Source organism: Apis laboriosa, unplaced genomic scaffold (assembly GCF_014066325.1).
Source record: "Apis laboriosa isolate Shangri-la unplaced genomic scaffold, ASM1406632v1 scaffold40_cov151, whole genome shotgun sequence".
NCBI classification, from domain to species: Eukaryota; Metazoa; Arthropoda; class Insecta; order Hymenoptera; family Apidae; genus Apis; species Apis laboriosa.
Window position 1 is genome coordinate 2,722,940 of NW_025223180.1, and position 17,246 is coordinate 2,740,185.

Sequence of the window (17,246 nt, forward strand, 5' to 3'; positions counted from 1 at the left end):
TGAACATTAAATTGTTATTAAATTGAATGAAATATCATTATTAATTTGGAAATTAAGATGGAAATTAAGTTATTTTGTTTATAATTTTCAAAAGATATATTTGTTTAAATATGTTTGAATTGTATCATTATTTAATATATAATATTAATAATTCTTAATGATTAAGACATTGTTTTATAGCATACATTTAATGTTCTTTTTTTAATCATTAACAATTAAAAGATACGAATTTATTAACAATATATTTCTATATATTAAAGGTAATGTATAAATAAATATTTATTTTATATAATTTTATAAATTATTTAAATATTTATATTCATATGTTTTCATAATAATTTTAAAAATTAATAATTCAATTAAATTATGTATAATTAATTATAAATTATGTAATTTAGTTAATTTTTTATCAATTTTTTTGAATATATATAATTGTAATATTTGATATAATTTACTATATGAATTTTAATTTTAAATTATTATTTATATATTTTAGGAACATATATAAGAAATCTTGGTTTGATATAAAATTTTAAGCAGTAAAATGGCAACTCGTAAGAGTATGTCATGTAGATTAATAGATTCTACTATACATTCCTCTCCAGTTTCTTCATCTCCATTGAGGCGAAAGTCTATACTTCCACAAAAATTAAATAATTTTGCTTTATCAGAAAATGATGATGAAGCAGAACGTTTGGCCCGTCGCAGAGAAATTACTGACACTTCAACAGCAACAATAACTTCTACAAATTCAAATGATAAAAGACGTTCCTTAGGACTTAGTTTCCTAGTAAATATGCCACCTTCTCAAATGGCAGAACGTATATCTCAATGCATAAAGCTTGGTACAGAAAATAAAATTAATCCAAAAAATGCATTTAGTTTAGAAATGATTGATTTTATGACATATATGATTAAGAAAAAAGATGCAAACATGTCTAATTTGCAAGTAGCTACTACATCTTTAGATGTAAGCACTAAAATTTATGGATTTCGTGTTGATGGTGTACATATGGATATACTTAAAATGATTGCTGGAATAGATAAACAAAACAAATATAATGAAAATCAAAATAATATAGAAAAAATGAATTTTCAGGAAGTAGAAGAAAATAATTTTGATAGACAAAAACAAGAGAGAAAAAAAAAAAAAAAAAATAAACAAAAAATATTTGCTACTGTAGATACTTTGAAAATAAATATTGAAACTGAGAAACCTTCATTAATAACAATAGAAGCAGATTTACAAACCACAGATATGTTATATCAAGTAATGTTACCAAATCATGCAAATTCAAAGTTTTATCCACACCCATATAATGATATTTTAATAGACACAGTAAATAATAAAGATATTCGAGATAAAAATACAGTATATAATATTCCAAAAATAGCAAATTTTTCACATATGGAAATCTGTCCTCCTTTATTTTATTTTGATTTTCATAGTTGGAATGCAGATGATGAATTAGAAAAAATTCAATCAGAACAAAGTAATGAAAATAGATTTCAGTTTGATCTTAATGCAAGTTTATCCAATGAAGATGAATGTATATCTACTGGTATGAATTATTTTGATATTGAAATTACAGAAGAGGAACATATAGATAGATGTGTTATGATATCTAACCAGGTAGAAAATATTGTAGATTTTCGTGAAGTTTTAACCAAGACAATGTCATTAAAAGATTCAGAATATTCATTTATTCAAACAAATTTAAATATACATTGGGCTGGTCCATCTCATTGGAAAGTAACAAATTTTAAAAAAGCTCTATTTAGTAATAATGCAGAGACGCAACATTATCAATCTAAAGTAAAAAAAAAAAATAAAGAAATAGAACTATGTTATGATGATGAAACAATTGAAAGAGTATGTGCTAAATTTTTACCAAGTCAATCAATTAAACTACATGCTAGAACTGCTAAAATTGAATGGAATGAAGAAATATTAACCTTACCTCCTGACAAACATTATAATATCAAACAAGCTAGTAAATTGTATCTTCATACAACAATATTTAAAAATTCAGAAAATATAAATGATATCAATACTATTTCTTTAATTAATGACATGGAAAATTATAATCATATAAATGAAAATGATATATTAAATTATTCTAATAATTATCAGGAATATCAAGAAAATGAAAATAACATGATTAATAATGATATACAATCTCAAGATGAATATATATCAGAAACACAGATGCCTTTTACTGGAAACAATCTAGTTGCTGCACCAAAACTTACAAACAAATTATCTATTACATATTGTATACATCCAAAAAGAATTGATATGAAACAATTAAAATATTCTATTTGGGAATGTTTAAAATGTAAAAATGATAAGAATATTCAAGAAACAATAACTAAAAAAGCAATGCAACAAGATACTAACACTAAAATGAATGATAATAAACTTTTCAGTGAAATTTATAAGAGATTACCAAATATATTAACTAAAACTAATATTGAAGCTCTAAGTTTTCCAATTTCTTTTGTATCTCTATTACATTTAGCAAACGAAAAAACATTAAAAATAAATTCTTCTTCTGACATGTCAGATCTTATCATACAACAAGATTAAATATAATTTATCAAATTATAAATAATTATAAACAATTATAATATATAATAAATAAAATATACTTAATATTTAAAGAATAAAATATATTATACTTTAATATAAGATTATATACATGTAATAACATGAAATGTAGAACTCTTAGTATCAAAATTAAATTCGAATTAAAAATAATATTTTTAAATATTTTTTGTACATGAAAATAATAAAAAATTAATATTTTTATATTATATATGGAAGTTAAATAAGCATCTGATTTTTATTTGAATATATATTTTTGAATATTTTAATTTAAATTAAATAAATTAATTAGAATTAAATAAGATTTAATATTTTGAGTATTTAAAATTTGAATATTAATAAATCTAAGTAACAGAAAAGAATCTAGGAAATGAATGTTATGAAAGAAAACTTAATAATATTTTTATTTTAAGATTAGTACTAAAAAAATTAATTTTTTAATAAATTTAATATTTCTTTATGATTTAATTTTCATAATTATTACAGTTATAATTGAAAATATAAATTTTGAAAAATAAATTGAAATTATTTTCATTTTAATATTATCAAGAATTTGTAAATATTAATTGAACATAAAAATGTGTAAATATTAAACATATAAATTAGATAATATTTTAATAATAGTTTATTATTTCTAAGAAATTATTTCTGTAAAAAAAAATAAAATAATAATAAAAAATAGAAAAAAAATTTATTTATAAAAAATGAATTTTATAAAAATATATACGTAGATGTACTTCGAATTTTGGTCATATAAAATGACATTAAATATATCTGGTCTCTAGAATTCAAACTTTCATAAATTATAAAGTTGGTGAACCTGAAATCGCATTGAATGAAAAATTGATGAGCTGTGAGCTGTGAGCATCTGCAGTGCGCGTCGTGTGTTGTGTTGTGAATGGTGTTATTGCAAATAACTTTCAACTGAAAGTTTGTTATTTGGCCTATTATTCATGGCCGCGAAAATGTTTATGCATAACACTTAAAATCAATGTACGTTGCAATTCTTAAATATAAATGAAAAGAGACTGCATTTCATTAGAATAAAAGTCGTTTAGTTGCGACAATATAGTTGTGTCATTCGTTGAGCGGGAACCGTTGAATATTACACAATGGCAGATTTCGATGCAATATATGAAGAAGAAGAAGAAAATGAACAAAATTTAGAAGAACATTACGTGACAATGGTGCCAGATCCTATAATTATTCGTGGAGCTGGCAATATGACCGTGTAAGCAAGTTATTCTTTTTTATATATATGTAAATTCAATATTGTATTTCACGAACAAAGAATCAGATTATAAATGCTATTTTTATATTGTTATTTTTTGTTTATTTTTAATTATTTTTCTTTTACATTAAAAAAATACAGAACATATAATCGGACTATAAATACTGTTTTTATACTGTTTTTATACTATTTATATTATTTTTTTTTTTACATTAAAAAAGTACATATAAAATATTATAATATAAAGTTTTTTGAAATATATAAATTGATATGTTATATTTTTTATTATTTTTTTAAATTCATTTCTATAAAAAAATCATAAACAAAATAATTTAAAAATTATTTTTTAAATATTTATAAATCAATATATATTTATAAATTAGAAAATGTATTTTTACTTGACATATTAAAATTGTAATTATTATTTTAGATTTGGACTTAGTAATCGTTTTGAATCAGAATTTCCAAATGGTTTAGTATCACGTGTTGCTCCAGAAGAATTTAAAGCAACTGTTATGAGAATAAACAGTGTATTAAAAAAAACATTACCAGTTAATGTTAAATGGTTATTTTGTGGTTGCGTTTGCTGTTGTTGTACATTAGGTTGTTCTCTTTGGCCAGTTATTTGTTTGAGTAAAAGAGTAAATATTAATCTTTATGAAGATATATTTATTATTTTATATATAACTATTTTTTACATATAAATTTAAATAATATAAAATTAAATATCTGATAACATAAACAATTTTTATTTTATTTTTTATAGACACAACATTCATTAAATAAATTATTAGAATGGGAAAATAGTAGATTATATCATAAACTTGGCTTACATTGGAGATTGGCAAAACAGAGATGTGATAGTTCATCCATGATGGAATATGTAAGTAAACATAAATTTAATTTTTTATTTTTCTTTTTATTTATTATTTATTTTATTTTAAAACTTAATTCTATTTTTTATTATTCTATTATTTATTTTATTTTAAAACTTAATTCTATTTTGTACATATATCAAAATTATTTTATTTATATAAATTTCTGTTATATTTTATTTATTTTTTTCATTTTTCTAATTATGTAAATAGTTAAGAGAAGCCTTGTTAATGTAAACCAGCTTATATTTTTAATTACATTATCTATTCTTAAGCATTGATTTTTGTTTAGATATAGAGATTTTGTTTAGATATAGATATAAACATACACTTATTTGTTTTCATCTTTTATATTCCAGGTTCTTTTAATTGAATTTATTCCAAAAATACCCATATATAAACCTGATTAAAGAAAAGATCTGGATTTTCGTATGACCTATGCACATAAAAAATTAGTGCAAACTCTAAGATATGAAAAGCCAATAGCTTCTGGCTTAATTTTAAAATAAGAAAATATAAAATGTCACTAAAAATGACATTTGTGGGATGCTTATTTTTGTAAATATTATATGTAGGATTGCACAGTACAATAATGAGATATAAATGCAGAACAGTTATGATATATCTTATAAAATTTATTTTACCAAGTATAAAATGACAACAACTTATGTATTCATTTTTTATAAAAGAGATGGCTTTGCTTTTAATTTTGAATTATTTATAAAAAAATATCAACAAATATTTATGAGTTTGCACAGAAAAAACCAAAAAACGGGATTATGAATATTTAAAAAGTACTGCTTAATATTTAGTTTACTAGTCATTAAAACATATTTTTCTTCTTTTGTTAATAATTTCTTAAAACCTATTTCAATTAGATATTAAGCTTTCAGGTAAGAAATTAATCTGACTACAGTACAACGAATGGATTTTAAAATATTTGTGATTTGAGAGCGAATAATAACTATCAAGAAGTTCTCATATAATTACAAAGTGCAAAATCTATAAATATCCGATTATTTATATGCAATATAAACACTTATTTTATTTATAGGTTGATTTCTTACCAAGGTGATATTAGAAAATATAATACATATAAATATGTTTTACTTTTTGACATAAATTTAAGATAGCAAAAATATAATTGCTATTAAAAAATAATGATATTATTTTCAGTTGAAATATAAGTTGTTTTGAACTATGGGTAAACTATTTTCTTATTATAAAAAAAAAAAAGAACTAATTTTTTGATTAGTCATAGCAATTTTTAAAAAGAACTTAAAAAAAGAAATTAAAAAAAAGAATTTAAAGAAAGTTTAAAAAAAAAAGAAAAGTACAATTGTTATATAATATATAAATATTAAGTAAAAGATTATCATTAAAAAATACATTTACTACAATGTTTTTTTAAAATTTTAGAAAAATTTTTTTATTCTGTTTTTATATCACATTAAATGGTTCTGCACAGACATTTCTTTATAAATAAATTTTTTCTTTCTAAGTGAAAATTTATATTAATACATTGAAATAGCTATAATAATTTATAAAAAAATACATTATAAATACATATTAAAATTTTGAAAAACATAAGAAATATATTTATTTTTTATTTAATGGCTGTGATTGAGAACATAAGACTAGTTTTCATTTCAAATATATATTCTATAAATTTCTTAATGATATATTTGAGCTTACATAAATTCATAATAAATATTTTTCTGTCGTTTTAAGGCATGTACTTAATTTGCAAAATTATTAATAATTTTTTTAATATCTACGCAATAATTTATATAAATATCACTTTGAGAACATAGAAAAAACATTTTTATTAATAAAAATAAATATTAAATAAAATAATTAAAATAATAATTATTTATCATAAAATATTACAAATTTAATTTGTAATATTTCATTCTAAATTATATGAATTATTGATACTTTATTTGAGATGTACTGTGCAATGGAACCATAAATGTAAAAATATTTGATCTTTTTTGTCTCATAAAAAATATATTATAATTATAATAATATTATATAAAATTATTAATTGTAAGAGTCAGTGTGCGTTTATGCTGTCTATTAATAATTTATATATTTGTAATTATCAATGGTTGTTCATTCTTTTTCTTGAAATTAATTTAGGTAATACAAGTACTTTTTAACATTGTTAAGTATATAAATATAAATGTTTTAAAAATTGTATTTTGATAAACAAAAATTTGGAAATGTAAATTATTTATTAACACTAGAACTTTGGATAATAACTATTTTAATTATTTTTGCTTTTTTTTCCTTTTATTATTTTGATCTAGTATTTAAAAATGAAATTAATTTTATTTTTTAATTATATGATATACATTATATATATTATATAATATATTTGATATGTCATTAAACATTTAATTGATTATGAAAATAATATTACTGAATAAAATTTAAATTAAATGATTATACAAAATAAAAGATTATTATATAGAATAAATTCCAAGGTTCTAGGAATAATCAAGAAACATGAATTTATTTCTTCTAAGTTGATGTAATTGCATTTAATACATCAACAGAAATTAAAAATTGCATTTTTATTTGATTTACATATTATTGGAATATTAGTGGAATGCATTAATTTCTTGAATTGTATTTTTTTTAGATAAATTTTTTTATAGATAAATTGCATATTTTTATGAATGTGATTATTAAGAAATTTATATTTAAAAAATAAGACATCACAGATAATTAATAATTTTAAGAAATCTAGAGTTCTAAAATGAAAAAGTTATTAAATTATTTTGAAGAGAGAAGTTGGAATTGTTTTGCATTAAATCTGACAAATTTACTAGTACTTGGAAAAATAAACATTCTTATAAAAAAAATATTTCTTCAGAAGTAGACAAATTTATTTATATATTAATATAATAGAAAAGATTGATATAAAGAAAAGAATATCAGACGTTTTTAGCCAATTTATATAATATTCTTGGGCAGATACAAAATTTATGAAACAAAAAGGATATATTTTTGATAGGCAAAATGAATAATGAAATGTAATATCATTTTTGTTGTATTTACTATAGTATTACATTAATTATTTTTTGTGAAAATGTAATAAAGAAATTTCTAGAAAATTATAGTAAAAGAAATAAAATTTTATTTAACTAACCTAATGAAATAATTTTTAAAATAAATATAAAATATATAGAAAATTTAATATATAAAATATGAAACATAATTTATTGCTATTGCAATAAAATTTCATTTTTATGAAAATAAATAAGCTATCATATTTTTATTGTGTGCCTTTTACTTGTAGATTATGTAAATTGTATATATTATATATTGAAAATACATTATAAATTATATTTCCATGAATTAATAGTGATTTCTATTTAATGCATATACTTATATTTTCATGTATTAAAATATAAATCTTTATATTTCACAATTCAGTTAATGTTAATTTTATATTTGATTAATATTATCTATAATTCAATAATTTAAAAGATAGATTATATTTTAAATTAAAAAAAAAAAAAATTATATTTAACAGAAAAATATAAAAACTTTTTAAATTATATACTATATTATATACTATATATTTAATTGTTATATTCAATTCAATGTAAAAAAGGATTTAATTATAATTTTGTTATTATTCTATAATATTAAATATATTATTTTATAGTATTTAATTTTTCCTAGAATATTATTTTTATATTTATAATAATATTCATTTTTTTTTATTACAGTTAATATTATAATTAAAGAAAAATTTCCTTTAAGATTTTAATTTTATAAAAATATAAAATATATATATGTAATATATATATTATATAAATTTTCATTATTTAAGATATAATATATAAGTGTATATATGTAAAATACAGATCTGCTTCTAATCACATACACATCTAAGCTTTTATTTGCATTGAAATGATATTTGCTAAGAAAAAAATTTGCTAAATATTTGCTAAGAAAAAAATTTGCTAAATATTTGCTAAGAACAATTCTATGTTATGATAATTAACGACATATGCCTTTAAAGTTCTTAATGAGAAGATATTATTAGTCATGATATTGAAAAAATATTTGATAGAGAAAGGTATATAAATTTTAAATAGAAGCATATTTTTTATGATAATTGTATAATATATATTTTTTATAGATATACATAATATATTTTTTAGATATTATTGCACAATAATTTTTTATATCTTTCATGCAAATATATGTATGATTTCATATACAAATGATTTCATTTAATAAAATAAATCTGCAATTTATATTAATATTAAATATATTATTACAATCAATTCAATGTATTGAAATTCCAGTAAATGAAATCAGGTGAGACATGAAAGATTTGATAAAAATTATAAATAAATTCAATTAATAAAAAAAATTGTTATATATTTTCATTTATATATTTATATCTATTGTATAGTTCTTATATTAAAGGAAATTTATCATGTCCAGTATCATTAACAAGTTTGGATTTTATTTACAATTTTTTACAACCCAATTTAGAAATTGTATGGCCTTATGAAGTTCGTTTTTATTGGTTATCATTACAACCATTTGTTAAATTTATGCGTTTTTTACTTAGCTATATAATACCATTTATTAAAATACTTGGTAAGTGAAAAAGAAAATTAGTTTTCTATATTATATGATAATTGTTTTTTTTATGTCATATAAAGCTTATATAGCTTATTATAATACAATAAATTAATTATTTTATACTATTATTATATTATTATATTATAAAATATTATTTATATTAATTATTTATAAGTGTAGTATTAAACATTATTTCTTTTGTAATGTTAAGTACACCTATACTTTGTGAATCTAATTTATCGCTTTATTTAAAAGCATTGGCATTATCTGATAATGGAGCATTAATATTTAATTATGCTGTGGGTATTGCAAAGTCACATTTTATATTTGTTAATAATCTTTTTATGGTAAGTATAAATAAATTAGTTAATTTTGTTCTATATATAACTAGAAATTTAAATTAATAATATTTTTAGAACAATAGATTTCTATGCAGCTTAAATTCTGTTACTATGGAATTTTTTCAATTTACCTCAACTTGGTTGGTTGTAGTTTTCACATGGGCATGAGTATTTGCTATTATATTTCTTTTTGAAATATATGGTCATTATAATAATTGCTCTGAAATAATAATTATTATTATTTTGATATGTATCAGTTTTATAATATCATTAACAAAGTTATATTCAGGAGGTAAACTTTATAACTTTATATTCTATTATATTTTTTAGCTATTTATATAGTTATTATATTTATAAAAATTTAAATTTTAGTGTATTTTATCATATTTTCAGGCTATGAAACAGATAGTGTTTTTGAATTTATATCATGTCAAAAAAAAATAAAACCATAGGGTAGTACTATGTATTTTTATATTGCATTATCTACTTGGTTACCATTACTTTTTATATTTATTGGAAATATTTTATTGATTATACATATGAAAAAAACTGAAAAAATCCATTGTCAGTTAACTCGTAAGTAAATTATTCAAATATCTTTTATAATTGAAGAGATACAAATATATTTAATGACATTATTTTTTAGAAAATTTCAGATATAAAATAAGTAGAATGCATCATACTTTTAAAACATTATTTGTAATATCAACTGTTTATTTAGTGTTACTATTACCCCTTGGTATAGTTTATACTAGAAACTTTAGAACTTTATTAGAATGTTGTATAAATTCCCTGATACTAAAATAAAGAAAAAGACAGAATATATACATTGGTATAAATTTATAATAAACTTAAATATATATACAGATATATATATATATATATAATAAATCGATAGTTTTTATATGTTACAATTATTACTTATTTTTCAGGTTAAAAGAAAAAATGTTATTAAAATGGTCGTGGTTTATGCTTTCACATATATCATTGGAATTTTGCAATTAATTTCTTTTTATATTATCTCACAGATAAAAAATTTAGAAATGTTATTATACAGACAGTAAAGCATTTTAAAATTATAATTTTTTCCATCTTTTCTAAATATATTAATAAATATATATCATATTCAAAATATCCTATACATTTAAAATCTGTGAAGTCTTTGAATGTTATAAAATTTATTGATAAAAATTATCGCATTCAATGAATATTCTATCTCTAGCCTTATTTTTTTGCAAAATGATAGCGCTATTATCATAAATATTTATAAAAGATTATATTTATGAAATTTTATAAAAATTTATAAAAATTATTAACATTAAACATCGCAAAATAGTTTTTATGTCAACATATAGTTTTGATATTTATATTAAATTTATTATTTTTATTTATTTTATAATAAATTTGATATCACTTGTTTATATTTTGTACTAATCTTATTACTTATACTAATCTTATACTTTTTACAATTTATAAAAAATTAATATTATATATAATATTAAATAATTTATTTTATATGCATAATAAAAATGATCATTAATACAACTTGATATCACATTGTATATGTAACAAGTTTAGAAATATATAAATATGTTTAAAAATCAATTATTCTATAAAATTATAATTATTCTAATTTCGTTTTTTATAAATCAAACATCTGATCCCATATAGATCATAGAATTAATAAAATTATTGATTATTAATATTGGAATTGAAATTTTCTTCCACATTTCTATAAATTTTAAAATAATTTATTTCATGTTGCAGTTGAAAAGTATTTACTTATATATATACATTCTTTTACACAAATATTTTTAAAATAGATAATAGATAATTTCCTTTTAATTTTTAAAATATACGCAAATTAAATTTTTAAATATATTTCATTGCAATAAGCATATAAGTATTTACATATGTAACATTTAAAGATAACGAATATTTAAATTTATATTTTCGAAATTACATATCTATATACTGTACATTTATTATATCATTATTTTTATACCAGTAATTCCAATCAAAATACATTTTAAATATTACAAATTAAAATTGATATGTATTAAAATTAAATGACACTAAATATAAAATATAATATTCACATAATATTTATTAAATAAGGCTTTTTTTATCTTTTTTTAATTAATAGATATTTTTGATTATTTTAAAATAATATGTAACAATATGTTAGTTAAACAAAATAATAATAGTAATATATGTTTAATTATAATTCATATATTTTTGAAATTTTGCATTAATTTTAATAAATTTAAAATATTTTTAATGAATATAAAAAAATATAATTATTCTTTTTAGATGTACTTATATATTGCATATTATATAATTTTTTGAGTCAATAAAATTACTAATTATAAAATAAGTACAATTCTCTATTACATAAATATAATAATAATATAAATAAATTATAAATCATAAAGGAAGAAATCATAATTTTGATATTAAAATATTTTAATTTTAAAAATTGAAAAAATATAAGATTATTAGAAAATTTTGTATATACATTTTTTTTTTCATTTGTATATATTTCAATAAGTAAAATATTTTAGTAAAAAATTTTATTTTCTATTTTTATTTTTTTTTCTAGAAAATAATATTTTTGAATTTTAGAACATATTAATAGATATTTATAATGTAAAAATAAGAAAAAATTAGTTATTTGAAAAATTATATTGCTCTATTTTTAAATTGTAAAAGTTTCAAAATTGTTACAGTTTCAGAAAATAAATTTGAAAAAAAGTGATAAAAATATCTTATTGAAATTTTTAAGGCAATGCATAATTCAGTCTTTTTATAAATATAAAATTCTTGAAATATATATTTAAACATTTATGACCATTGAAACATGATTTCAATATTAAATCGTAAATTTTTCATTTTTTATCTTATTAATATACCATAAAAATATTTTTTTATGTATAAAAAATAAGAGTTGTAATAGAAAAATTATTGACATACTACTTATAATATACAACATATAAATTAATATAATGAAACATTACGTGGGACTCTATTTACGTAGTTTATTGGAAATTGACCTTTTCTTTGATCTCCACTTTCTCCATATAACCAATCTTGCGATATCCTCGATAGTACTGTAATTTTTTCTCCTTCCTGTTACATATATATATATAATAATATATATATAAAATTTTACATTTATATATATTATATATATAATATTATGTATATATTATATATTTCATACATTATATATATATATATATATATATATATATATATATATAATGTATGAAATTTAGATAATTTTTAAAAGAAAAAGAAAGAAACTTGATGTAGACAAGTGATTTTTGTCATTGATACAGTGTATTATACATATAGGAAAATATAAATAATCTTGATTATTTTTTACATAGATTTTTATAGATTTTTCAAATATTTATATGAATATATTTATATGAATATTTATATGAATATATAATAATTATCATAATTATTTAATATAAAATTTCTTTATAATATAAAGAAAAAATATTAGAATATTTTTGTCTACATCAAGATAAACTTACATCGAATGATAGATCTTCAGTTGTTTCTCCTTTAAAAGGATAAATAGCAGTAACAATATTATCTGGAACATCAGGCATTGGTATTTTTATATCAATAAAATTAATAGGAAATATTCCTTGTTGATTTCCTATTCTACCCTCCATCCAATCTTCATTAATTTTTTTTATTAAATATATTATATCACCTTCTTTGAAAGATAAATCGCCCACATGTGTTAATGGAAAATCATATAATGCAATTCCATAAGGTTCTTCATTATTAATCTAAAAATAAAAAATAGAAAAATGTAAATTATTTTGATAAAATTATAATATAAGTTGAATAACTTACTGAAGAATCATTATTCATTTCTGTTAAATATTCTAATGGTGGTGCAGGTGGTGGAATTGTGGGCATTGGTGGCGAAGGACTATCTTTTAAATCATTTTGCCATGAATTAGTTAAATCCAATGTCATTGGCTTAGTCAAAGACACTATTTTATTTAAACATTTTGAATTAATTTCAATATTATTTATTTTTTGTTCTCTTTTTATTTGTAGAATTTTTGGTGCTGGTGGTTTTGGAGGTTTTGCACGGATTATAGTTGGCATTGATTGAGTATTTTTGAAAGATGTCCGATTGTAAATCATTTGATTATTAGTATGATTATTTGTGTTGAAAGCAAAAAAACATGCGTCTCCTACATGTTTTATAGACTGTAGTGTATTACAATTAGTTACTTCTAATGGTTCAAATGGATCTATTACTGAATTAATTTTCCATGGATCACTTTGCAATGCTTTTTTAGTAGATATTCCAAAAAGATCAAAATCATCTTCAAAAGCACTTTCAGTTTGAGATGTGTTTCCACTACTTGTAAATGCAGAGAGATTTGAGTTTCCATCACTACCAAAACTATCAATGCTAATACCATCACTACTTGATCGAATGGTAAATGTTGGAGATCCAGGTGGACTAAAATCTATTAGACAAACTGATCCATTTATCTTTTCTGATTGTAATATCGTATTTTGTTCTTGATTATTTAATTGTGTTATACTTGAATTGTCATTTTTTTTTCTTCCAAAAAAATTAGTTAGAAGCTCTGTTGGTTTTGTCTGTTAATTATATAAATATAATATAATATAATATAATAATTAATTATATAAATAATATTAAATATTTAATAATTAAATTTAATAATAATATTGATTAATTATTTATTAATTATAAAGTATTCATTTAATAGATATCAACATACTGATTTTTTATACTTTTCCCTTTGTGTTTGTGAATAATTTTGATTAAACTTTGGTGGTGGTGGCCGAGGAGGTGGTTTTTTCTTTTGAATAGGTTGTCGTATTATTGAAGATCCAAAAACATTATTTCTATATAAATCAAAAAAATTAATTAAATTTTTAGATAAAATAAATAAATTTAAATTTTTACATAACATGACAAGAATATTCATATATGCATATTTAGATGTGTATTACATAAAAATACACAAAAATATATGTATAAGAAAAATATTTATTAAAAAATTATAAAAAAATATAAAAAATATATTAAATTATAATATTAAACTTACGTGCTATTCCAATTAATCTTTCTTTGTGCTGTTGAACTAATGGGTGGAGGAGGAGGAGCAGAACGTGTAGGAATTCGCATTTCTGAAAGCAAATCATAAAATGAAGCGATATTTTAAAAGGATTTTCGATAAGATCCGTTACAGCATAATATATGAGCAAACACTCATTATATATTCTCTTTTATACATTTATGCATGCAAATAAAATTACTGGATACAAATATAAAATGGAATTTATAAAAATAATATCTGTATCACAACAATACAGTTTCTACGTTTCAATAATACGTCTACTAAAGTATCAAATATTTTTTGACGCGATACGAATTAAATAAAAATATAAATAGAGGCGGTGTGATAATTAAAAATTTAATAAATCACAGTATATATATTCGTATGTGAATAAAAAACATGACGTAATAATGTTTAATTACGATATCAAATATGTAAATAAAAAATTATGATATTTTTATTTAATTATATAGATATTTTTTTAAATTAAACAGATTGATTACTTTTTTTAAATAAAGATTAATGCTATTGACAGGTTTGTACATACTACTCACCTGTTTTTACGTTTGCGGCCATTTTTCATTGAATACGATTGCAACTACATCTTAAATTATAACACGATGCTTAAAATAAATTGATTGAATAACAATTAATTTTCGTAATTCGATTAGTTAATAATTTATATATCAATCGAAATCTTATTGAATGCAAATTGAAAAAAATATCAATTGTTTTTTAACTGTTTCATGTCATTATATTTTAATGATTTCACTTGTTAAGAAAAAGGAGAAACTGCATTAGTAATGTTTAATTTTTAAAATTATAAATAACATGCCTGTTTTGAATCTTATAATCTTCATAATGAAATTGTTTGTTAGTTACTATTGCTTATTGTTATATTTTAAATATGTATAAAACACACACACACACATATATATATATATATATATATATATATATGGGAAAGCTTTTAAAATTAATATAATTATTAAATTATCTATGACGAATCACATATTTATTTAAAATTTTCAAAATTAAGAAGATATATCATTATTAATTTCCCTAGCTTTAAGATTTCTAGGTATTTTAATTCTATCATAATGGTAATTGAAACTGTAATTGGACTATTAATCTCTACGAAATAATATATATATTAATTACCAATAATTTAAATTATTATTTACTTCATATAAATTTGATTGTACAATATAAAATATTTTTTTTATTTTTTATATTAATATTTGCATAAATTTTATATTAATTTATTGTAATATATATATACACATACATATATACATATATTTAATTCATGTAATATTATATAATAATATTTGCTACCAATGAAATTTTAAAAAATTATTATATAAAAATATAAAATTTATGTAAATATAAAACAATAAATAAATTTTTTGTTTTATCGTATGATATTCGAAATTGAACAAATTTATATCGTTTATTTATTGCAATAATGATACAATTAAAAATTTGTAATTTTTGAATTTGAATGAAGAAATTTATTATTGTTTATATTTTATTTATATTGAAAAAATTTTATAAGTAATATATTTGCAAGAATTTACATCACTAATTACGTTATTATTATATCATATAGATATTAAAAATATATAGAAGCAAATAAAAATATTATTATAATTTATTATAAATTATTATTAGTAATCTCAATCATATTCTCCAGAAATTTATTAATCTCATGATGTTTTCTTTTAACTTTAATTTTATCAATTACTTTAAAAAAACATGTGTAACGTATATCTTATTACTTTATGTATGAAGAGATTTTTTTAAAGAATTATACTCACTTAAGCAAATATTTATCATAAACGCCATTTTATTTACCTATTTACATAATTTTTATTTTTATTGAATATTTATTAAGATTTAGTGAAGAACTTAATGAAGTGAATTGAATTTATGTACATGTTTCAGCGTCAATGAAACGCTCTCATCATTGTATCTTGACTCAAATGATACGAGGACTTATGCACTGAACACACGATATCCAGTATATGAAGAGAATTGCATTAAAATATGAAGGAAAAAATCTCTTATATACATATTCAACACATACATTTGGTAATTTTGCACTTGATTTTTGAAGGAATTAAAAAGTAATTTAGAGATATCAAATAACAGAACGAATGATACATTTTTTTGAATCAAACTATTAATAAAAATTAGAGATTTTATCATTTAATTTTTATAATATAAATTTACAAGATTGTTCTATTTTGAGAAAAAAAGAAAAAGTAGTATAAAAAAAAAATCAAAATAAAAAAATTATTAAATTTTTGAAATTAAAATAAAGCATATACAAAAATTTTTTATGGTTTCATGAATAAATTTTGTTACAATATTTAAAAAAAAAAAATGAATTCCAATTTAAATGGAAATCCAAATAAAATGAAATCTTTAATAATTTTTTAAAAA

At 19.0% G+C, this 17,246-nt stretch overlaps 3 protein-coding genes and 1 pseudogene across 4 annotated transcripts; 3 read left to right on the plus strand and 1 right to left on the minus strand.

Moving 5' to 3' along the window:
• Nucleotides 1–112: 112 nt before the first annotated feature.
• Nucleotides 113–2,693, plus strand: LOC122715838 (condensin complex subunit 2-like). 2 transcript variants are annotated; one of them, XM_043938354.1, is made up of 3 exons: nt 113–260; nt 497–970; nt 1,100–2,693. In XM_043938354.1, the coding sequence occupies exons 2-3, from the start codon at nt 545–547 to the stop codon at nt 2,588–2,590; spliced, it is 1,917 nt and encodes a 638-aa protein (XP_043794289.1). In that variant the 5' UTR covers nt 113–260; nt 497–544; the 3' UTR covers nt 2,591–2,693. The 2 variants fall into 2 exon arrangements, with proteins under 2 accessions (XP_043794289.1, XP_043794288.1); XM_043938353.1 differs by having other exon boundaries at nt 114–260; nt 497–2,693.
• Nucleotides 2,694–3,383: 690 nt separating this feature from the next.
• On the plus strand, nt 3,384–5,950 carry LOC122715864 (cysteine-rich hydrophobic domain-containing protein 2). The gene is made up of 4 exons (XM_043938399.1): nt 3,384–3,839; nt 4,270–4,480; nt 4,606–4,722; nt 5,074–5,950. Exons 1-4 carry the CDS (start codon nt 3,721–3,723, stop codon nt 5,122–5,124), a joined length of 498 nt encoding a protein of 165 aa, XP_043794334.1. The 5' UTR covers nt 3,384–3,720; the 3' UTR covers nt 5,125–5,950.
• A 3,142-nt stretch (nt 5,951–9,092) lies between these two features.
• On the plus strand, nt 9,093–10,897 carry LOC122715879 (annotated as a pseudogene).
• A 1,659-nt stretch (nt 10,898–12,556) lies between these two features.
• Nucleotides 12,557–15,494, minus strand: LOC122715848. Its single transcript, XM_043938370.1, has 6 exons — nt 15,353–15,494; nt 14,787–14,868; nt 14,457–14,583; nt 13,546–14,313; nt 13,215–13,478; nt 12,557–12,798 (listed from the first exon to the last, which is right to left on the minus strand). Exons 1-6 carry the CDS (start codon nt 15,372–15,374, stop codon nt 12,667–12,669), a joined length of 1,395 nt encoding a protein of 464 aa, XP_043794305.1. The 5' UTR covers nt 15,375–15,494; the 3' UTR covers nt 12,557–12,666.
• Between the last annotated feature and the right edge of the window lie 1,752 nt (nt 15,495–17,246).

Bases quoted from the DNA above. Each gene is read 5' to 3' on its own strand.
- LOC122715864 (XM_043938399.1), top strand. From the start codon at position 3,721: ATGGCAGATTTCGATGCAATATATGAAGAAGAAGAAGAAAATGAACAA. The intron at 3,840-4,269 runs GTAAGCAAGTTA...TTATTATTTTAG, and splicing joins GGAGCTGGCAATATGACCGT to ATTTGGACTTAGTAATCGTT. The intron at 4,481-4,605 runs GTAAATATTAAT...TATTTTTTATAG, and splicing joins TTATTTGTTTGAGTAAAAGA to ACACAACATTCATTAAATAA.
- LOC122715848 (XM_043938370.1), bottom strand. From the start codon at position 15,374: ATGGCCGCAAACGTAAAAACAG. The intron at 14,869-15,352 runs GTGAGTAGTATG...ATTTGCTTTCAG, and splicing joins GGCCGCAAACGTAAAAACAG to AAATGCGAATTCCTACACGT. The intron at 14,314-14,456 runs GTATGTTGATAT...TATAATTAACAG, and splicing joins GGGAAAAGTATAAAAAATCA to ACAAAACCAACAGAGCTTCT.
- LOC122715838 (XM_043938353.1), top strand. From the start codon at position 545: ATGGCAACTCGTAAGAGTATGTCATGTAGATTAATAGATTCTACTATA.